Below are 24073 nucleotides of genomic sequence, written 5' to 3'. Positions count from 1 at the left end.
TTGGGAAATAAAAAAATCATTTGAGAACTGAGCCAAAGCAATTGAGAAAAACTGTAATTGTATTCTGTTAGCTAGACCTCTGCCATAGTGATAAAACATCTAAACATTTTGTGTGGCAGTACTCACACAATGCCAAAGGGACGATGCATTTTGGGGGCACTGACTATTCAGATTAGAAAGAAATGTAGTTTTGGCACATGAGTAAACTGTTTTAGGAGAGATATGAGCTTTTGCAGGTGAACCATGTTGTTGTGATCAACCATCCAGGTTTATTTTGACAAAAGCACCAAGAATGATGAGAATGTCCGATCTGTGTCGAGAAATGAGCCAAAGCTATTGAGAAGGATCTTTGCCATTTTGGAGACACTGACTGTTTAAATGAGAAAGGGATTTAGATTGAAGCCTGAGTGAACAGTTTTGGAAGAGATATGAGCTTTTGCAGGTGAGCTATAGTGTTGTGCTAAACTGTAAGAGTGTTTTGCCAAATGATCTTAATGTTTTGAGAATGTAATTTCTGTTTCAAGAAATGAGCCAAACCAATGGAGAAAAACTGTAAAACACGAGGAATTTACAAAATACAGGAACCTGAATGGTTGAACAAGGAAATGCAACTCTACAAACAAGTACTTAAGAACATGTACCACATCACTTCCCCAGATTTAAATCTTTGCACCAGCCCATCTCAGGTAGAGACAAATTTAGGTTCATGAAACCATTCCAAGACTAGGATTACACAATGTGGATCAATTGTCGATGTGGAATGCGCGGGAAATTCAAATTTCGTCATTCTTGGGCATTTTCCATGCGATTTTTTCGAAATAAAAAGTAAAAAAAAATTCGGGTCGGAGGCATTTCGGTGGGTCGGGCAGGGACGAGAACCTTTTTTTTTTTTTTTAAGTGGCTTAACAGACATGAGACCTATCTCCGTGGTTTATGATGAAGAGTTTTAAGAAATGATTCGTCAGTTCAACCCAGTATACATACTCCCATCCAGAAGCCATTTCAAAAATATGAGACACCATTTCTGAAGGTAATTGTTTAATGTGCACACACACACACACACACACACACACACACACACACACAAAACGAAGGGTGTTTTCCCACACTGTCGAACCTGGGAAGATCTTTTCTGTGCATACCTGCAACTTCTACCCCATCAGAGCGAATCTTCTGCAGCGGGGAATATCTGCTCTCAGAAGAGAGCAAGCCTTACCCGAGACCACGTTGAAATGCTGACATTTCTTAGTGTAAATAAACTGTGATTGAAATAGCCTTACGTTTTAACTTGTTACAAAATGTTTTGCACTGTTTTACCGCTGCTAATGTGCCTGTCCTTGGCTTACAGAAAAAAGTTCTCTCTTTTGTTTTTTAACATTGTTTGGAAAATGGACACAGCATTATTTATAATATCAGCAGCAAACTATTAAAATATGTTTTTGAGTGAAATATTTATTTATCTTTATTATTTACCACATAATTCAGATAACCAGATGCTAAATGCAACAATCAGGGTTTGTTAACCTGGCTCTGTCAATTTAAGTCTGTCGATGTAAAACTCACTTTGTAGTTCAGGGGGGTGTGGAAAGTTGAGGTCAGGGATCTAGCCCATCTCCACACCTGCGAGCAACCAGAGCAAGATTATGAAGACAGAAAAAGAGAGAGAGCTGCAGTGGTCCAGTCCTCAGGAGGTTTGCTGATGGATGCTGTCTATGAAGAATTTTTACTGCAGATGGGATCAGCAGTAATCTTACCCAGGGCCAGGAATCCTCACAGCATCACTGGTGGTTCTTGCTGCATCCAGTCACAGTGGGTTTACAGTTAGATGTGGCCGCTGTGGAAACTGCTGACGGTCAGTTTCATCTGACAGTTCAGTTTTATTCTGATTCTCATTATTTCTCTTACCCATGAATTCATTAGATTATTCAATTTAATGTTGTCTTTTTCAACATTAAGAAGTTTACACCTTCTGCTAGTAACAGGTTATATTTTGTTAAATAGTAGCACAACACTGAGATGTTCGAAACACTGTCCTACTCAAATAATACATGAATAACTAACAACTTCATACAAACAATCGTGTAAAACTTCCATAAACATCAAAATGGGACAACGACTTCAAAATGTCATTCCAGATGGTTTGGTTCCATTTGACTCCTACAGCAGGGATCCTATATTCAGTTTACTACATTTGTTCTCCTACAATTATCGTTTTACATATTTTTGTACATAACTTTAGATTAACTTTATACTGGGGGAAATTCTTCAATAAATTTCTTAAGAAATTAGAATATTTTATGCAAGGTACAGGACAGGGAACATAAATATACTATCCAAGCATCCTCAATATACAATTCAAAATGAAATAGATCATATCTGTGTGTATTCAGTCACACTGGTTTAATCTGCTCTGTGGGACTTTAGGTTAACTTCCCCCTCAGCACCTGCAGTGAGTCCCAACTGCAGCAGTGCAGTCACTGTACAGTCTGACTGAGGGAGGTTTTTGTACGGCTCTGTATCACTGTGTGAACACAACACTACTATGGTAACTGTGACAGTAATAATCTCCTGCATCTTCAGCCTGGACTCCACTGATGGTCAGAGTGAAGTCAGTACTAGATCCGCTGCCACTAAACCGAGACGGAATCCCAGAGTAACGGCTATTTGCTAGATATATTAGGAGTTTCGGAGCTTCTCCAGGTTTCTGTAGATACCAGGTTAAAAAATTATTGTTATGTACAGCCGGACTGATTTTACAGTTTATAGTGACAGTCTCTCCATGTGAAACAACCTTTACTGCAGGAGTCTGAGTCACAGTGATCTGACCCCTGGATTCTGAAAATAAGATTGAAATGTAAACGTATTAGTAAAAACAAATTACAGCAGTTCAAAAACTAATAAATCTTGATTGTGAATGGCTCCATATGTAATAGATCAACTTAAATAATAAGTAATAAATGAAAAAATGTATTTAGCCTGAAAACAGTGAGTTTAATATTTATATTGAGCAGTACCTGTAATTTTTGAATTTCTAAATGGGTAACTAAAACTGTAATATATGTCCAAATAAAAAGTATAGAATATTACCTTGATAGAAAAAGGCAAAGACCACAATGAAGATGCTGATAGACGCCATAGCTGTGTTGGTGTCTGTCGCTGTGAAGTACAGACAGCTGTCAGTCATGAAGTGTTATGAAGAGGATTATAAGCACCATCAAGGCACTGAAGCATGTGCTGCTTATGCAAAGTGTCTCCTCTATTCAAATGACCATCCTGGGCCATCAGGCCCATAGACTGAAGGTTAATGGGCCGCGCTGGTCCCAGTCTGATGTATATATATGTCCAGTTAATCACCCTGGAATTAATCACTAAGTGACGCTGACTAAAGAAAACAATGAAAATAGGTGAGATTTGAAATATCATCTGTAACCATAATTTTTCACCAGAATTACAGATGTCTGCAGCATTTAGCATGCATGTACTCAAAAAGATTAGCGCTTTAAATACCTGGGGGTCCACCTGAACAGCAGACTGGACTGGGCAGACTCACAGAGAGCAGACCCTACTGTCTGAGGAAGCTCTGATCTTTCAGTGTGTGCAGCAGACTGCTGAGGATGTTTTATCAATCCAGAGTGACCAGCGTGTTTTTCTACATCTACTGTACTTTCTGGGAAAAAGGAGCCAATAGCTGTGTGCATCTCTCTGTAACACAGACCCCCTCGAAGAGGCTGCCCGTGAAAGGACCCCTGTCACTATTGCCCCCCTCCCCCACCCCACCTCAGGCAGACTGGGACACCAGGGCTCCATCCCAAGACCAGCACTGTCCTCAAGCAGCCTGCCTTCAGTTAGAGGACCACACTCATCTTTATTGTTAATAAAGCCCCTCATTCCCCAGCTTCGATATATGAACATGTCAAGCTAAAGGAAGCCATTTAAAGATCACAAAAGATTAGCCTTTCTCTCAGGTATAAAGAAGTTTATTTATTTTTATTTTGCACTAGAAAATTTATATTTCCTCTGCGGTTATGATATCAGTCAGAAGATACTTTGCATTTTCAGCTCATGCCTCAGTGCTCTGGGGGGGTTTATATTCCAGGAGGTTTAACACTTCATGACTGACAGCTGCCCTTCATCACAACAGACTCCATACAAACATGACTTTGATCAGCCTCAGCATCTTGCTCTTCATCCTCACTTATGGTAAAACAGAACTAACCTAACAGATTTATCAACATATTGCTTGATGCATGTTGCTAAACATTTAAAGTAGTCATCTTGAGCTTCCTTGTGTGACTCAATTGTAGATGTTAATTCAGTATGAAATATGTTCTTATTTTGTATTCCTTTTCAGTTCCCTATATCGTAATTATCCTCGGCTGGGGAGAGTTTCCAGGAAAAGTAGGCACACGGATGGGTCTTACTTGAATCGGGGTCCTGTTGGGACAGGATGGCTCCAACCCTCACCTCTGAGGTGTCGGTCTCTACTGGAAAGGGTGACGAAGGGTCGGGTTGGCGCAGAATCAGGGCTGAGCAGAACAGGTGCTTCAGTAGCTGGAATGTGGAAATAGCGGAGGTTGTCCACCGCAGCATAGAGCCTTGGACCTTGGGAAGGTCCATAAGGAGCACAGCCAAAGTGTTGTAGGTCTTTGGCCATTCACACACTGCTTTCACCTTATCTTCATCCATAACCTAGGAATTTCACTGAGGTGCAATGAAACTCACATTTCTCTCCTTTAACATATGACTGATGGTCCTGAAGTCTCTGTAGAACCAGGCGTACATGGAACATGTGCTGCTCCAGATACTTAGAATAAATTAAAATAATCATCTATATAGGCAATGACAAAGCGATTCAACATGTTCCTCAGAACCTCCCCAATGAAGGACTGAAATATCGATGGACTGTTAGCCAGCCCATAGGGCATCACGAAATATTCATACTGCCCTGTCGTGGTGATAAACGAGGTCTTCCACTCATCCCCCTCGGATTAAATTGTACTCACTCCGCAGGTCTAATTTAGTAAAGATCCGAACTGATCGCAGTTCTAAATGCGGAGGGGTGAGTGGAAGGGGCTCTCTGCATTTCTTGGTAATTGAATTCAATTCCCGGTAATCTATGCAGGGATGGAGGCCCCCATCCTTCTTCTTGACAAAGAAAAACCTGGCAGAAATGGGGGAGGTACTGTAGGAGGACGGATAATACCTTGGTGTAGAACCTCTCTGATATAATCCTGCATGGCCTCATCCTCGGGTCGTGCAAGAGGGTAAAGACGTTAGGAAGGACTGACTCTTCCACCAGCTCGATGAAATAATCAGACCAGCCATGAGACAGGAGCCCAAGTGCCTGGGCTTTGCTGAAGACATCTCAGAAGTCCTGATACTGAGGAGGTATGATAGACACATCGTTGGGTTGCAGACTTTCAACGGATGAAACTCTGCATGGCAGGGTTAAGGCACTTGGAGATACATTCCTCAGACCAGGACTGAATTACTCCTACCTTCCAGTTTATCCGGGTGTTATGTAGTCAAAGCCAAGGGTGTTCAAGTATGACATGCTTACGCACTGAGGGTATTACCAGAAAGTTCAAAATCTCTGTATGAAAAAGTCCTACCTGCATCCACAGGGGCACAGTTTGATGGGCCACCTGACCAGAGGATAAGGGAGATCCATCGACTCCTCTCGCTGTAAGTGGGGTCGGGAGAGGCTCCAGGGGCACCTGATGTTTAGTGGCATAATGAATGTCCATAAAGTGGCCGGTGGCCACTGAATCCAGGAGGGCGTGTCCTGTGGCCTGTACATTCTCCCAACAGAAGGAAAAAGGGACTGACATCTGAGTGCGGGTAACCATAGGCAGCGAAAAGACCCTTACTTGTATCGAAATCGGGGGAGTCCGGGCTGGTCGGGTTGGGCAGGTCCATAGAACATGCCCAGCCTCTCCGCAGTACAGGTAGAGCCGCTGCTGGAGACGACGGAGGCGCTCGGATTGCGACAACGGCATGCGTCCATTCTGCTTGGGTTCAGTCTTGATCAGTCGCAGAGACCGAGGAGGGCATAGCCTCAGACCTCTGAGTCAGACCTCTGAGCCGGGGCGGTGCCTCACCCGGACGATGTTATCTAGTGTTATAGAAAGCTGGACGTGCTCTTCAAACGAGCGGGCAGCTCTCCGGCATGTGATCTCCACCTGTAGTTGCGGGTTGAGTGCTCGTCGGTATAAAACCTCCAGGCAGTCCGGAGGCCAGAGGTACATGGCGGAGGAGTGGTGGGAAGCGGGGCAGCGGCGGCCATCCCTTCCTGCGTTTCACCAACTGCATCGGTGAGTTGCGCAATTTCGTAGAGGGCATCTTTCACAAGCTGGGCTTGTAGCTCCTTGGGGTTCGTGTTGCTGGCATGCTATTCCATGAACCTGCTCAGACTAACAGAGGGTTTGCTCACAGAGCCTTTATTTGACTTGGCAGATGAAATAGAAACTGGGAGCGGGCAGAGACGTGGTCGTGCAGGCAGGGTCGAAAACCAGGAGATCGGGAACAAGCGACAGGCCAGGATCAGTATCCGGTTCCGTAATCGGGGTCGCAGGCAAGGGGGGTCGATCACCGGAGGGTCCATCCGAAGACACGGACAAGGCACACGGGGAACTCACGAGGAGGAAGGGCGAGGGGAGGAAGGGCAGGAGGGAGGTAGAGATGGATTGCAGAGAGAGTCGGGCAGGGCAAGCAGGGCGGAACAGAGCTTAGACGGAAGACAGGGAAATGAAAGCTTAGTATATATCTTTGCATCAACAATACCTCGCACTGGGCTACGGTGTTGTCGGGCTTTTTTGTAATGTGGATTCCAGGTATTAGTCAGGGCCAGCTGCCTCCCATTGCCGGTCCACCAGCAGGGAGTGACACTGTACAGGCAGGCAGTACCTTTGGAAAGATACATTTTAAGAGTGACAGTTGTTTCTTAGTAGTTTATAATTACTATTCCAAATGTGTTTTATTTCTATAAAATACAATGCCGATTTAAATTTAAATTTATATCAGAGTATAAACACAAATAAAAACCATGTTGTTGTGGGCGCGGTTTTTGTCATTATGAGCGCGTGCCCCGGAGTACTGCGCAATCGCGCAAACGCGGAGCTTAAAGGGAACATTGATCACAAACCACAACAGGGAATCCCTCAAACACGTGATTCCATTACAACACAATATCGTTTCTATGCAAATACTCCGCCTGGATACAGTAGGTTCCTGTACATAGTTACACATTATGAAGACGATGCTGTGATCTCAATGGACATTTGGGAACCCAGTAATTCTAAGGCTTTGCCGTTTCTGTCATCTGGGTCGAAATTCACACATTATGTTTACAACACACTGGATCAATTTGAAGGAGATTATGAAGAAATACCGTAAAAACCTGTAACTTCGCTTATCTACGTATTTAACAGAATCAGGGGCAGAATTTACAGTTATTTGTGCAAATCGATACTGGATTTTACAGTCAGAATGATATAAATTGCAGTGATTCTTTATGTTATTTATTGTGGGTGTAGGTAGGGAATTAACCGTCCATTAATGTATTTACTGCAACAAGAAATGCGGCTGTAGCGCTGGGAGGTTTTTGTACGGCGTGTCAATCAGGTTCAATCACTGTGGTGGACTTGCGGCGGGGGAACCAGACTGGATGTTGGCAGTAAGTGTACAGGTTTTAATGTATAATATGCACGTAGAAACATTTTATAAACATTTCAGTTTCGTTATTACTGCAAATGACAGTATTTATCGTTTCATCGTGAGGATCCATTACTTCAGTAAGAACAGGGATCAAAAGTTTCATCAAAGTTTGGCGTGAGATTACATCTGTTACGGGCGAAACGCGTCTCACTGTCAATGCGTCAGACTTGAGAGCCCTTATAACCATCATTTTATATCCACTTCGGTCAAATGATATATAAATTATAATTTGTTAACCTAATCGTTAATAATATAATAGTCTTAATTGAAGTTATAGATTTGATTACACTGTATAGATATCAAACAGCACATTAATACTTTATCTAAGCGACAGGACATAGTATTTTTGACTAAGTTTTATACCCATAAACAAATGCTAGGTACGCCAATATACTTAAAACGGGTTGTTAGTTGCTGCTGTGAGGTTTTTGTACGGCGGCTAATGCGCCGTGAATCCCTGTGGGTCACTTTCGGCTGCGGTACCAGGCTGGAAATTGGAAGTAAGTGCGTCTCTCTGTAATATTAAAGCTAGTATTAACGTATGAATTAACTAGTATTAACTAGTATGAATATTAGTATTAACATCATATCGATATATAGTTTTAACGAGATAAAGTGAGTTTGATCTCGTTCGGGGGAAAAGCAATCAACTCATTATACCGGCAACACTTTATTTGACCCGGCATAAATGATACCATTATGCTTTTATTTATGTAGTAATTAACCACTAAGTCTTAGTTACATACTGATCTCATGTTTGTTCGTCATTTCTGAAAGTGACGCACCTTTTAAAGTAGCGACTATATTTGTTAATGATTTGTTCATAATTTGTAATGCAGTAGTAGCAGAATTATTACTAAGTATTTGTGTAAGTGTTGCCATTATGATTAATAACGATTATCGTTGTTCTGTAGATACAGCTTGGTAGTTTAACATTTGCGATGCATTTTTCAAAGTGAGTAGCAATATTTCAACCAGTGTCTGAGTAAATAAATGTCCATACATGGAAAACAGATCTTAATCTTTCTAAACAATGTGGTTGTTATGTAAAGTTGGATTATTGTAACCAGTTGAACATAATAATCAGTGTTACACATTTACATACCTCACATGTGTTTAAAATGTTCAATTGAAAGATCCACATAAATATGAATACACTGTAATACAATAGAAAGGCGTCATCATTTACTTTAGATTTTATGGAAATGTATGTCATCATATGCAGAAATATTTATGAAGTCATAGACTCAGTCCACTATGTTATACTGCAGTTAGTATATGTTCCTATACAGTACTTAAAGTTTTCCTTGGACTCTGACCTAAAGTCCCTTTGGTGTCCCCTAGGTAACAGAGCCCCCATCCTGACGGTCCTGCCCCCCTCCAGTGTGGAGGTGTCCAGCAAGAACACAGCCACCCTGATGTGCCTGGCCAACAGGGGCTTCCCCTCCGACTGGAAGCTGAGCTGGAAGGTGGACGGTAACAGCAAATACTCAGAGACGAGCCGCGGGCTCCTGGAGAAGGACGGCCTGTACAGCTGGAGCAGCAGCCTGAGCCTCACTGCGGACGAGTGGAAGAAGGCGGGCTCAGTGGTCTGTGAGGCCCATCAGGGCTGCCAGGCTCCTGTCACTCAAACGCTGAAGAGGGCCGACTGTTCAGAGTAGATGAGCTCAGCATCACCTGTGATGAGCATCTGATTACTGTGTTTTTACTGTGCTGTGCTACACGCTTCTGATTTACTGATTACATAGAGAAAATAACATGCTTTGCTTGATCCATGAGTGAAAATCTTTACTGATGTTTTATAAACGTTTGTGTCTCCCTGTATTATCTTGTGTGTTTTATTCCTGAATGCTGCAAAGATAAATAAATATTTCATTCTGTCTGACAAACTAACTGTCATCAATGCTGGTTATTTTAACAAGCAGACAGTGATGTCATCATGACCCTGTTGTGAGGACATGATCCTGAACTTTTCAATAATTTTAAAGACTTTTAATGCCCGAATATAAACATTGTTCTGTTTTTTCTGTCAAAAGTACAAAATCATCCCTTTGAGAGACTTTTAATTTAAGTTTGAAAAGTTTCATACTGTGCAGTTCCTCTATACTGAGTTTATAAACCATAAATCATTCCTTATAAAACAGATTTGAAAAGAATTCTAATTCAACTCATTTCACATACCATAATTATTTAAAAGGGGAAGTATACTTTCTCAAGAAGTATATTGTCACATTGTATCCAAAATAAAATGAATGGTTAATTATCCATGGGTGGCATGGTGGCGCAATGGTTTGATCCTGGGTCTTCTCTGTGTGCAGTTCGCTCGCTCTCCCTGTCTTCGCGTGGGTTTTCGCTGGGGACTCCGGTTTCCTCCCACGGTCCAATAGTGTGCACGGTAGGCTGATTGGCGTGTCTAATTTGGCCCTGTAGTCGTGTGAGTGTGGCTGGGTGAGTGTGTGCTCCCTGTGGTGTGCTGGTTCCGCCCACGGTTGGTACTTGTTCCTGGGATATGCTCTGTGACCCCAGTGGGGATTAAATGGTCATAATGACTGATGGATGGGTAGTTAATTAGACAGCAAAGACGGTCAGTGATCATGTGAGAGAATCTGCTGCTCTGTGATACGGGCTGAGCCCCCACCCCACTGTAACCCCAGGGGGACTGGGGGACATTTGCCTGCTCTATTCTGGGGGCAGCAGAACCGTCCTGCTCAGTTTATGCAAATTTGAGTTTCGCTCCAACGGCTGAAAGTTTAGTTTCAGGGCTTAAAACAGGCTGGAGTGGGGCAGCTGTGAGGGGGTGGGACTCACCCCATTTCTGACCAGGGGACAGGAAGCGGAAATGTCAGCTACTCACTGGCTACATCAGTACTGTTTTAAATTATTCTACAGTACATGGACGATCATTTATTCTGTATGAGGAACAGAGTCATTTTCTGATGTCTGATTTTAGAATAATTTCATAATCAAATATAACAACATGGACCATTGTGATGCTGCATAGAACAAGTGGGTTTGGAAAATGAATGATTTGTACAAAATCCAGACAAAATCCAGATACAAACAGATGGGTATCTTTGCTTGATAACCCCGGATAATATACCCTCCCAGCTGCCCATACCTGATGGCTAATATACCCCCTCAGCTGCCCACAGCCGATGGCTAATTTACTGTCCCTGCTGCCTATAGCCAACAACTAATATACCCTCCCAGCTGCCCATGACTGATGGCTAATATGCCCTCCCAGCTGCCCAAAGGTGACAGCTAACATACCCTCCCAGTTGCCCAAAGCTGACAGCTAATATACCCACCCAGCTGCCAACGGCTGATGGCTAATATACCCTCCCAGCTTCAGCCTGTTTCATTTATTTTTTGATGAAATTTCACAATATACTTACAATTCTAAAATACAGAGTACATAAATATTTCCTCTACAAGTGTAAATATAAATTGTTAATGATATACGGCACAAGTTATGTGCATATATTTAGCTATTTATCTAATTCTTTTATTTATTTTAGGATTAATGGCAGTATTAGTGGCCATAGATATTTGGGGAATATCATGTATAACTTTAATCACTGAAGCGCCTACAGCCGGCGGTCTGGAAATACACTGATGGTAAAGTTGTGCTATACTGCCCTACAGAGGCAACACACGGTAACTGCAGATTTTAGCAAAATTCACCTATGACCAAAATCTGGTCTCTTAATCTCTTTTATGTCGTCACAAAATATCTTACTTCAGCTATGCTCAGCATTTAAGAAAATGGACAGTGAAAGTTACAGCAAGTATAAAATCCACACTTTCTACACCAAGGTGAAACACCCTTTTCCCTCAGTGTCAGTGTCAGCGTAGTTACTGTGTTTTGCCTTTGAGGGGCAGTAGAGCTCTTCTATCTAAACACAGAAATCAGTTGTGATATGCTGGGAAAACACAGCTCAATAATTTCACCTATAACTGTATATCCATCAAGTCTTTTTATCTGGTTTAAACACACAGCATGCACAGTTACTGTGCACTTTATTAGGTATGCCTGCTCAACAGCGAATCATGTAGCTGCAACTCAATACGTACAGCATGCACACAGGGTTACGAGGTGCAGTTACTATGCATTTAAATATTAGATCAGTCTGAGTGATTTTTACTTTAAGCGTCAGAATGGCTAAGGTGTGATTTTTAACGTGATTTGATAACTGATGCCAGACTTGGTGGTTCCTGCATCACAGAAACAGGCACCTTCCTGAGATCCTCACTTACTGCAGTGTCCAGACAATGGTGTGATAAACAAAACATCCAGGCAGCGGCAGGTCTGCTGCTGAAAACACCTGCTTAATGAGACGGTCAGAGGAGAGCGGCCAGATTCCTCAGAGCTAACAGGAGAACCGCAGGTGCACAAATAACAGCTCAGTACAACTGCAGTGTGCAGAAATGCATCTCCAAACACACAAACCCGTCAGGTTCTACAGACATAAGAGGCTCCTATTTGTAGGGGAACAAAATTAATTGGCCGACTGAGTGGATATTTGTCATAAAATGTGTTATGAACAGGAGACCCAGATGCAGAGCTAACAGTGAGCCAGTACACTAGAGTTACCAGATGTCTGAGTTTCCCCGAAGACGTCAAATTTCTGGGCCAATGTCCGGGTATTTTTTTCAAAAGTCTGCAGTTTTTCCGGGTTTAACGCTGCAAGCCGCGTGACCCAGTGTTGTAGGTTACAGCGGAGTACCAAGCTTAGAGGCTCCGATTTTCAATATACGGCAGTCACTCAGTATTCACTCTGTATTCGCGTGAACGGTGAATTGCGTTGTTTGCAGTTTGTAGTTTAACAAACTTTAGCATAGTTTTTTGTAACTTTTGTTGAAGACTTGCATACACGTATATTGTGTCAATTTTGTGAAGATTGTAAAATGAGAGTTAACTGTAAGGTTGCCACACATTTTCATTTTCGTTAACACTCGTTAATATTCATAAGAAGAGCACTGTCTGATTGGGCGGTGAATCTGAAAACTCATTAATATTCGGATCCCCTGACACATCGTCTTGTTGTCTCACCAAATATGGTAACCCTACAATGCACTAGGCAGGAATCCAATTCCATAGCTATTGTTAATGTTGATAAAATTAGGTTCCTAGGAGAACAAATAATTATGTAATCAAATGCGTTACCTTCTCATAACAAAGGTGTGACAATTTGCTGCTTTATTCTAACTTTAACTTTTAACTTGATCCTGGAGAAAGCAACATAATCCATGTTCACTGTGTAAATCAGCTCTGCGCTGGACTGTTACTGTCATTACTGCCCGCCCCCCCCCCCCCCCCCCCCCCCCCCCCCAGGCAGACTGGGACACCAGGGCTCCGTCCCAAGACCAGCACTGTCCTCAAGCAGCCTGCCTTCAGTTAGAGCACCACACTCATCTTTATTGTTAATAAAGCCCCTCATTCCCCAGCTTCGATATATGAACATGTCAAGCTAAAGGAAGCCATTTAAAGATCACAAAAGATTAGCCTTTCTCTCAGGTATAAAGAAGTTTATTTATTTTTATTTTGCACTAGAAAATGTATATTTCCTCTGCGGTTATGATATCAGTTAGAAGATACTTTGCATTTTCAGCTCATGCCTCAGTGCTCTGGGGGGGTTTATATTCCAGGAGGTTTAACACTTCATGACTGACAGCTACCCTTCATCACAACAGACTCCATACAAACATGACTTTGATCAGCCTCAGCATCTTGCTCTTCATCCTCACTCACGGTAAAACAGAACAAGCTTCTCTGTTTTGCAACAAATTCCTTGATGAGTTGTGAAACAGTAGAAAGTGACATCTTGCTATCACTTAGTCTTGTATGTTAATTCAACTTTAAATATGTTTTTATTTTGTATTTTTTTTCAGAATCCAGTGGTCAGATCACTGTGACTCAGACTCCTGCAGTAAAGGCTGTTCTCCATGGACAGACTGTCACTGTGAGCTGTAAAGTCAGTCCGGCTGTGTATGACGATGATAATTTAGCCTGGTATCAACAGAAACCTGGAGAAGCTCCTAAACTCTTAATCTATAGTGCAACATACCTTGAGTCTGGGATTCCGTCTCGATTCAGTGGCAGTGGATCTAGTACTGACTTCACTCTGACCATCAGTGGAGTCCAGGCTGAAGATGCAGGAGATTATTACTGTCAGAGTTACCACTATATCAGTAGTAAAGATGTGTTCACACAGTGATACAGAGCCGTACAAAAACCTCCCTCAGTCAGACTGCACAGTGACTGCACTGCTGCAGCTGGGACTCACTGCAGGTGCTGAGGGGGAAGTTAAACCAAAGCTCTATAAAGTTCACTTTCCCGTGTAACATGTTTAAAAGTGACATTGATAAATCACAAAACTGCAGGTATTTAGTTTGCTCCTCTAATTTCCTGCCCCTTCAATTGTCCAGCAGGGAACCCAGATTGTCCTCAGATGGGAAGATGGAGCCGATTGTCAGAGACACTGATAGCATAGAAACGAAACTGAAGATTTTTTTATGTTCTTTTTAGAATTAAACCCAAGAGAGGATCAAGAGCTGAACCTATTCCTCCAGTCTGTCCATTTAGCTTAAATTTTAGGAGATAAAACAACAGATGTTACATAAACACACATGTTCATCATTCATCCATTACATAATAACACATCGGGGCGGCATGGTGGTGCAGTGATTAGCACTGTTGCCTCACACCTCTGGGACCCAGGTTCGAGTCTCCGCCTGGGTCACGTGTGTGCGGAGTTTGCATGTTCTCCCCATGTCGTCGTGGGGTTTCCACCAGGTACTCTGGTTTCCCCCCACAGTCCAAAAACATGCTGAGGATAATTGGAGTTGCTAAATTGCCCGTAGGTGTGCGTGTGTGAGTGAATGGTGTGTGAGTGTGCCCTGCGATGGGCTGGCCCCCCGTCCTGGGTTGTTCCCTGCCTCGTGCCCATTGCTTCCGGGATAGGCTCCGGACCCCCCGCGACCCAGTAGGATAAGCGGTTTGGAAAATGGATGGATGGATAATAACACATGTTCATCACTGTGTCCTACATCCAAACATCCATCCATATATTACAGCTGCTGATCCAGTGTAGGGTCACTCTGGCCTGGATCACATCCCAGGAAGCAGAGGGCAGGAGACTCTGTGTATAAGATGCCAGTCCATCACAGGGCACAAGGCCTTATTTTTCTTTACTGAAGTTGAATGTAAAAGTATAATATTTTTTAAATGAATTTTGGTAATAAATATCCAAATCATCCACACATTCACAGCAGAAAAAGAAGATTTTGCTGGTGAACACAAGTGCAGCTTATGAAGAGCAAGAAGTTCAGTCTAAGTAAACCATCTGGAGCAGGTTTGGGCCTGGCCAGTACTTGGGTGGGAGACCAACTAGGAAAGCTGGGTCGCTGCTGGGAGAGGTGTTGGTGTGGCCAGCAGGGGGAGCCCATCCTGTGGTCAGTGTGGATCCCAATGCCCCAGTGCAGTAACTGGGACACTGTGCTGTAAAAATGGTGCCGTCCTTCTGATGAGACAGAAATCCGAAATCCTGATTTTCAAAGACCCTAAATAAATTCTCCTGGGCATCTTTCGGAAGAGTAGGGCTGGTACCCTGATGCCCTGGCTAAAATTGCCCACGGTGGCCCTATCAGATGTGGACTCCTAATCATCGCCCATATCTGATTGGTGAATTCTCTCCTGCCCCTTCACCACCTTAGCTACTGTGTGGCGACTGTACTGGTGCAGAATGGCTGCCGTCACATCATCCAGGTGGGGGCTGCACAGTGGTGGTGGTTGAAGTGGCTCCCCATTGCCTCTGTAAAGTGCTTTGGGTATCTTGAGAAGCGGCATATAAATTTAATTCCGGTTCATTCATTTAATTAAAACTAATGAAATAGGAATTATATTAGCGTTAATAAAAACTGTGACCCCACAGCATGAATGAGCACCAAGGTTTGCCTTCCCATTGCCATGGAAACAGATGCATCACATGCATTTGCATGAAAGACACACTTTGCATTGCAGCACGTCCCTCAGTGACCTGTGGCAACTTATAAACCTGTGAGATTAACACATCTGTTACTCACAGTCGTCCTTCACAGCAACACAGTCCACAGGGACAATGACTTTAATCACCATCTTCATCTGGACGCTCATCCTCTACATCCAAGGTCAGTCTGAGTGAATCATCATCAGCATTCAATCTGAAAATCAGGTGCCTTCATATAACCTAGAACTATATCAACGATATAATATTTGTTTAATATTACAAAAAATGTTGTTTCTCTTTTTTAGAATCCAGAGGCCAGATTACTGTGACTCAGACACCTGCAGTAAAAGCTGTTACTGTAGGAGAAACTGTGATCATGAGCTGCAAAACCAGCAGCCCTATATCAGGATGCAGCAATTGTGTGTCGTGGTACCAACAGAGGACTGGAGAGCCTCCTAAACTCCTCATCTATAGAATAAGCAGCCGTCAGGCTGGGACTCCAGGACGATTCACTGGAGGTGGATCTAGCTACGGGTCTGACTTCACTCTGACCATCAGTGGAGTCCAGGCTGAAGATGCAGGAAATTATTACTGTCAGAGTTACCACTATATCAGTAGTAAAGATGTGTTCACACAGTGATACAGAGCCGTACAAAAACCTCCCTCAGTCAGACTGCACAGTGACTGCACTGCTGCAGCTGGGACTCACTGCAGGTGCTGAGGGGGAAGTTAAACCAAAGCTCTATAAAGTTCACTTTCCCGTGTAACATGTTTAAAAGTGACATTGATAAATCACAAAACTGCAGGTATTTAGTTTGCTCCTCTAATTTCCTGCCCCTTCAATTGTCCAGCAGGGAACCCAGATTGTCCTCAGATGGGAAGATGGAGCCGATTGTCAGAGACACTGATAGCATAGAAACGAAACTGAAGATTTTTTTATGTTCTTTTTAGAATTAAACCCAAGAGAGGATCAAGAGCTGAACCTATTCCTCCAGTCTGTCCATTTAGCTTAAATTTTAGGAGATAAAACAACAGATGTTACATAAACACACATGTTCATCATTCATCCATTACATAATAACACATCGGGGCGGCATGGTGGTGCAGTGATTAGCACTGTTGCCTCACACCTCTGGGACCCAGGTTCGAGTCTCCGCCTGGGTCACGTGTGTGCGGAGTTTGCATGTTCTCCCCATGTCGTCGTGGGGTTTCCACCAGGTACTCTGGTTTCCCCCCACAGTCCAAAAACATGCTGAGGATAATTGGAGTTGCTAAATTGCCCGTAGGTGTGCGTGTGTGAGTGAATGGTGTGTGAGTGTGCCCTGCGATGGGCTGGCCCCCCGTCCTGGGTTGTTCCCTGCCTCGTGCCCATTGCTTCCGGGATAGGCTCCGGACCCCCCGCGACCCAGTAGGATAAGCGGTTTGGAAAATGGATGGATGGATAATAACACATGTTCATCACTGTGTCCTACATCCAAACATCCATCCATATATTACAGCTGCTGATCCAGTGTAGGGTCACTCTGGCCTGGATCACATCCCAGGAAGCAGAGGGCAGGAGACTCTGTGTATAAGATGCCAGTCCATCACAGGGCACAAGGCCTTATTTTTCTTTACTGAAGTTGAATGTAAAAGTATAATATTTTTTAAATGAATTTTGGTAATAAATATCCAAATCATCCACACATTCACAGCAGAAAAAGAAGATTTTGCTGGTGAACACAAGTGCAGCTTATGAAGAGCAAGAAGTTCAGTCTAAGTAAACCATCTGGAGCAGGTTTGGGCCTGGCCAGTACTTGGGTGGGAGACCAACTAGGAAAGCTGGGTCGCTGCTGGGAGAGGTGTTGGTGTGGCCAGCAGGGGGAGCCCATCCTGTGGTCAGTGTGGATCCCAATGCCCCAGTGCAGTAACTGGGACACTGTGCTGTAAAAATGGTGCCGTCCTTCTGATGAGACAGAAATCCGAAATCCTGATTTTCAAAGACCCTAAATAAATTCTCCTGGGCATCTTTCGGAAGAGTAGGGCTGGTACCCTGATGCCCTGGCTAAAATTGCCCACGGTGGCCCTATCAGATGTGGACTCCTAATCATCACCCATATCTGATTGGTGAATTCTCTCCTGCCCCTTCACCACCTTAGCTACTGTGTGGCGACTGTACTGGTGCAGAATGGCTGCCGTCATATCATCCAGGTGGGGGCTGCACAGTGGTGGTGGTTGAAGTGGCTCCCCATTGCCTCTGTAAAGTGCTTTGGGTATCTTGAGAAGCGGCATATAAATTTAATTCCGGTTCATTCATTTAATTAAAACTAATGAAATAGGAATTATATTAGCGTTAATAAAAACTGTGACCCCACAGCATGAATGAGCACCAAGGTTTGCCTTCCCATTGCCATGGAAACAGATGCATCACATGCATTTGCATGAAAGACACACTTTGCATTGCAGCACGTCCCTCAGTGACCTGTGGCAACTTATAAACCTGTGAGATTAACACATCTGTTACTCACAGTCGTCCTTCACAGCAACACAGTCCACAGGGACAATGACTTTAATCACCATCTTCATCTGGACGCTCATCCTCTACATCCAAGGTCAGTCTGAGTGAATCATCATCAGCATTCAATCTGAAAATCAGGTGCCTTCATATAACCTAGAACTATATCAACGATATAATATTTGTTTAATATTACAAAAAATGTTGTTTCTCTTTTTTAGAATCCAGAGGCCAGATTACTGTGACTCAGACACCTGCAGTAAAAGCTGTTACTGTAGGAGAAACTGTGATCATGAGCTGCAAAACCAGCAGCCCTATATCAGGATGCAGCAATTGTGTGTCGTGGTACCAACAGAGGACTGGAGAGCCTCCTAAACTCCTCATCTATAGAATAAGCAGCCGTCAGGCTGGGACTCCAGGACGATTCACTGGAGGTGGATCTAGCTACGGGTCTGACTTCACTCTGACCATCAGTGGAGTCCAGGCTGAAGATGCAGGAGATTATTACTGTCTGAGTTACCATAGTGGTGGTGTGTTTACACAGTGATACAGAGCCGTACAAAAACCTCCCTCAGTCAGACTGCACAGTGACTGCACTGCTGCAGCTGGGACTCACTGCAGGTGCTGAGGGGGAAGTTAAACCAAAGCTTTGTAAAGTTCACTTTCCTGTAAGTGTAACAGGGTTAAAATGTATCTATAAAATATTATCATTTTCCCCAAAAAGAACTCTCATTATTTACATAAACGCCTTTCTTTTTATTTAGATACATATAGTGACATTGAAGCATCACAAAACTGCGGGTACTTAGTTTGCTCCTCTAATTTCCTGCCCCTTCAATTGTCCAGCAGGGAACCCAGATTGTCCTCAGATGGGAAGATGGAGCAGATTGTCAGAGACACTGATCGAAAAGAAACGAAACTGAAGATTTTTTATGTTCTTTTTAGAATTAAACCCAAGAGAGGATCAAGATCTGATTCCTCCAGTCTGTCCATTTAGCTTAAATTTTAGAAGATAAAACATCAGATGTTACATAAGCACACATGTTCACCATTCATCCATTACATAATAACACATGTTCATCACTTTGTCCTACATCCAAACATCCATCCATACATTATAGCTGCTGATCCAGTGGAGGGTCACTCTGGCCTGGAAGCAGAGGGCACTGGGCAGGAGACACTTTGTATAAGATGTCAGTCCATCACAGGGCACAAGGCCTTATTTTTCTTTACTGAAGTTGAATGTAAAAATATAATGTTTTTAATATTAATTTTGGTGATAAATATCCAAATCATCCACACATTCACAGCAGAAAAAGAAGATTTTTCTGGTGAACACAAGTGCAGCTTATGAAGAGCAAGAGGTTCAGACTAAGTAAACCATCTGGAGCAGGTTTGGGCCTGGCCAGTACTTGGGTGGGAGACCAACTAGGAAAGCTGGGTCGCTGCTGGGAGAGGTGTTGGTGTGGCCAGCAGGGGGAGCCCATCCTGTGGTCAGTGTGGATCCCAATGCCCCAGTACAGTAACTGGGATACTGTGCTGTAAAAATGGTGCCGTCCTTCTGGTGAGACAGAAATCCGAGATCCTGATTTTCAGAGAACCTAAATAAAGTCTCCTGGGCATCTTTCGGAAGAGTAGGGGTGGTACCCCAATGTCCTGGCTAAACCTGCCCACTGTGGACCTATCAGATCTGGCTTCCTAATCATCCCCTATATCTGATTGGCGGATTCTCTCCTGTCCCTTCACCACCTTAGCTGCTGTGTGGTGACTGTACTGGTGCAGAATGGCTGCCGTCACATCATCCATGTGGGGGCTACACAGTGGTGGGGGTTGAAGTGGCTCCCCATTGCCTTTGTAAAGTGTATTGGGTGTCTTGATAAGCAGCATATGAATTTAATTCCGGTTCATTCATTTAATTAAAACTAATGAAATAGGGATTAAATTAGAGGTAATAGAAACTGTGACCTCACAGCATGAATGAGCACCAAGGTTTGCCTTCCCATTGCCATGGAAACAGATGCATCACATGCATTTGCATGAAAGACACACTTTGCATTGCAGCACGTCACTCAGTGACCTGTGGCAGCTTATAAACCTGTGAGATTAACACTCTGTTACTCACAGTCGTCCTTCACAGTAACACAGTCCACAGGGACAATGACTTTAATCACCATCTTCATCTGGACGCTCATCCTCTGCATCCAAGGTCAGTCTGAGTGAATCATCATCAGTATTCATACTGAAAATAAGGTATTTTAATAGAACCTAGAACTAGGGTAATGATATGATCATATTTTTTCAATAATTTAAATAATGTTGTTTTTGTTTTTTAGAATCCAGAGGCCAGATTACTGTGACTCAGACACCTGCAGTAAAAGCTGTTACTGTAGGAGAAACTGTGACCATGAGCTGTAAAACCAGCAGCCCTATATCAGGATGCAGCAGTTGTGTGTCATGGTACCAACAGAGGACTGGAGAGCCTCCTAAACTCCTCATCTACTATATAAACAGCCGTCAGTCTGGGACTCCAGGACGATTCACTGGAGGTGGATCTAACTATGGGTCTGACTTCACTCTGACCATCAGTGGAGTCCAGGCTGAAGATGCAGGAGATTATTACTGTCAGAGTTACCATGAGATCAGTAGTAAAGCTGTGTTCACACAGTGATACAGAGCCGTACAAAAACCTCCCTCAGTCAGACTGCACAGTGACTGCACTGCTGCAGCTGAGACTCACTGCAGGTGCTGAGGGGGAAGAAATTTACTTTAGGCCATTGAAGTGATTCATACATTTCACAGAAACAGTTGCACCAGTAAAATAAGTGTTTACACCCTTATGGTGCTGCTGATGTCTACAATAGAATTCAATAGTATTTGGTATATTTACATATAGTATATATTTTAGCCTTGCGCCCATAGCTTCCGGAATAGGCTTCAGTCCTCCAACAATCCTGAATAGGCCAGTGGGTACAGAATATAGATGAATGGAGGGAATGTATTTTATATTAAAAAATAAAAATAAATCATGTGAAGGGGTGGGGGGGGGGGGCACCTCAGTCTGTAACACTTTTACCTCACAGCTGCAGGGTTGGGGTTCTTATTCTGCCTCATGTCTTTGTGCAGGCGGTGGGGGAGTTTGCTTGCTCCCCCCATGCTGAGTTTCCTCTGGGGTCTGCAGTTTCCTCAGCCACCCAAAGACATGCAGTTGAGCTCCTCTCCTTCTGTAACCTGCATGTAGTGTTTTAGTGAGAGTGTATATGCAGGGGTGTACCCCCCCCCGGGTCCACTAATGCCTGGGATGGCCTCCAAACCCCCCAAACCCCACTCCCCCCACCCCTGTCAGTGACCATTTGCTGAAAAGATGGACTGAAAGATGAACGGATGGATTTTATAGGGAAGAATATTTTCACACTTCAATTTATTTGCATGTAAAGATGAGCAACTTCTGTTGTTTAAATAATCTACCTGTTAAAAGATTTAAGACAAATACCACATTTTTGTATGTAGACCTGACCCATGTACAGATACCGAGTGCTGCTCTACCTCCCTGTTTTCTCCAGAGTACCGGAGTTTCCTCCCGTTTGCTGCCCTGTGAGTGTGTTTCCCGACCCTCACTCGGTGTGAGTGTGTTTCCCGACCCCCACTCGGTGTGAGTGTGTTTCCCGAACCCCATTCGGTGTGAGTGTGTTTCCCGACCCTCACTCGGTGTGAGTGTGTTTCCCGACCCCCACTCGGTGTGAGTGTGTTTCCCGACCCCCACTCGGTGTGAGTGTGTTTCCCGACCCCCATTCGGTGGGAGTGTGTTTCCCGACCCCCACTCGGTGTGAGTGTGTTTCCCGACCCCCACTCAGTGTGAGTGTGTTTCCCGACCCCCACTCGGTGTGAGTGTTTCCCGACCCTCACTTGATGTGAGTGTGTTTCCCGACCCCCACTCGGTGTGAGTGTGTTTCCCGACCCCTCACTCCGCTTTCTCCTGCCTGCTCATGTCCCGAACTTTCCCTGTACTACCAGGACGGACCTTTCGGCTTTCCGATCCTGGCTGGTACTTCTGTGCCCCCGGCCACACTGGATGTATGGCGTCAGAGTCACAGCTTTTGATTTTGATTTCGGCCCCCAAGTTAACAGATTAGAGTAGCCACACTGCTGGCTGAGACGCGTGTCTCAGGCCTCACAGCAGCTGCGCCTCATCGAGGGCGTCGGAGTGACGCCTATTTATCACGCGTGTAAGTGGTTCCCAGCAGAAACAGACACTCAAAAGATCTGTTGACAGTCATACTGACATCATACCTGCAAAATTACATAACTGACACCTTTCACTATAGTTTCAGTGTCTAGGCTGAATATCATAAACATGAAACAATATAATATTACTTTAACCCAATTGTATTTTATTAAAGGAGAAAGTGAAGGCTACATGTCTGCTATACACAGCACAGCAAAAAGCCAATGTAGGCTATAATTATACTCTGTCATTAAGTTAACAGAACATTAGGTGAAGTGCAGTAGTTGGATTCTTGCAGAAGATACAGAAGATCATTATTGTGAGGAATGATTTGTTCACACATTGTTACTGAGCTGGAAGGGGAATATCAGATTTCACCATTAAGACGGCAGATAAATGCTGTGACACATTAATTCCTGAAGTGTTACATTTGGCAGACAGAGGCGAACCAGGAAGATTAATGTCGGTACAGGCAGGTGTGTCACTGAGCCGGCAGCCAGCAGCAGTGTGTGGGGGTGTTTGCACAGCGGCAACCATTGGCCGGGGCTGGTGGGTAATGACCCCCCACCCCAGTGACCCCCCCTTTCAGATTTTATACCTGTCACTCAGGTGGAAAGATACATTTTAAGAGTAACAGAGGTTGCTTAATAGTTCATAATTACTATTCCAAATGTTTTTTTCCTACAATATACAACAATCACAGTTTTAAATGAATATCAGAGTATAAACACAAATACAAACCATGTTGTTGTGGGCGCGCATTTTATCATTATGAGCGCGTGCCCCGGAGTACTGCGCGATCGCGCAAACGCGGAGCTTAAGGGTAACATTGATCACAAACCACAACAGGGAATCAATCAAACACGTGATTCCATTACAACACAATATCGTTTCTATGCAAATACTCCGTCTGGATACAGTAGGTTCCTGTACATAGTTTCTCATTATGTAGACGATGCTGTGATCTCAGTTGACATTTCGGAACCCAGTAATTTTAAATCTTTGCAGTTTCTGTTACCTGGGTTTAAATTCACACATTATTTTACAAGACACTAGATCAGTTTGAAAGAGATTGTGAAGAAATACCGGAAAACCTGGAACTTCGCCAATCTACGGCATTTAACAGAATCAGAGGCAGAAATTACTGTTATTTCTGCAAATCGATGCTGGATTTTACAGTCAGAATGATATAAATTGCAGTGATTCTTTATGTTATTAATTGTGGGTGTAGGTAGGGAATTAACCGTCCGTTAATATATTTACTGCAACAAGAAATACGGCTGTAGCGCTTGGAGGTTTTTGTACGGCGTGTCAAACAGATTCAGTCACTGTGGTGGACTTTCGGCAGCGGGACCAGACTGGATGTTGGCAGTAAGTATCCAGCTATTAATCTATTATATGCACGTAGAAATATTTTATAAACACTTCACTTTCGTTATTACTGCAAATGATAAAATTTCTCGTTTCATCGTGGAGATCCATTACTTAGTAAAAATAAATATCTCAAGTTTCATCAAAAATTACATCTGTTACGGGCGAAAGACCTTTCACTGTCAATGCGTCAGACTTGGTAGCCCTCATAAGAATATGAATTGGATGAGTCAATGCAAGATATACATATTTAAACCATCCATTTTATACCCATTTAGGTCA

At 43.5% G+C, this 24073-nt stretch overlaps 4 gene segments (V, D, J or C); all 4 read left to right on the top strand.

Annotated features, from left to right (window-relative positions):
* Positions 1-3946: 3946 nt before the first annotated feature.
* Positions 3947-24073, top strand: part of LOC125738394 (Ig kappa chain V-III region MOPC 63-like) — a 39534-nt gene continuing 19407 nt past the window's right edge. The window contains 3 exon segments of the V gene segment in view: positions 3947-3965; positions 13366-13469; positions 13609-13927. Of these exon segments, the coding sequence occupies positions 13424-13469; positions 13609-13927 (365 nt within the window).
* Positions 15743-24073, top strand: part of LOC125738388 (Ig kappa chain V-III region MOPC 321-like) — a 55944-nt gene continuing 47613 nt past the window's right edge. The window contains 3 exon segments of the V gene segment in view: positions 15743-15885; positions 16010-16333; positions 23756-23791. Of these exon segments, the coding sequence occupies positions 15837-15885; positions 16010-16333; positions 23756-23791 (409 nt within the window).
* LOC125738393 (Ig kappa chain V-III region MOPC 321-like) overlaps positions 18153-24073 on the top strand; it is an 82886-nt gene continuing 76965 nt past the window's right edge. The window contains 2 exon segments of the V gene segment in view: positions 18153-18295; positions 18420-18734. Of these exon segments, the coding sequence occupies positions 18247-18295; positions 18420-18734 (364 nt within the window).
* Positions 20282-20887, top strand: LOC125738397 (Ig kappa chain V region 3381-like). The segment is given in 2 exon segments: positions 20282-20404; positions 20532-20887. Coding segments are annotated over 2 exon segments (384 nt in total).

Source organism: Brienomyrus brachyistius, chromosome 3 (genome assembly GCF_023856365.1).
Source record: "Brienomyrus brachyistius isolate T26 chromosome 3, BBRACH_0.4, whole genome shotgun sequence".
In the NCBI taxonomy this organism is placed as follows: Eukaryota; Metazoa; Chordata; class Actinopteri; order Osteoglossiformes; family Mormyridae; genus Brienomyrus; species Brienomyrus brachyistius.
The sequence above is the reverse complement of the archived record's forward strand: the minus strand, read 5'-3'. Positions and strand labels throughout refer to the sequence as shown.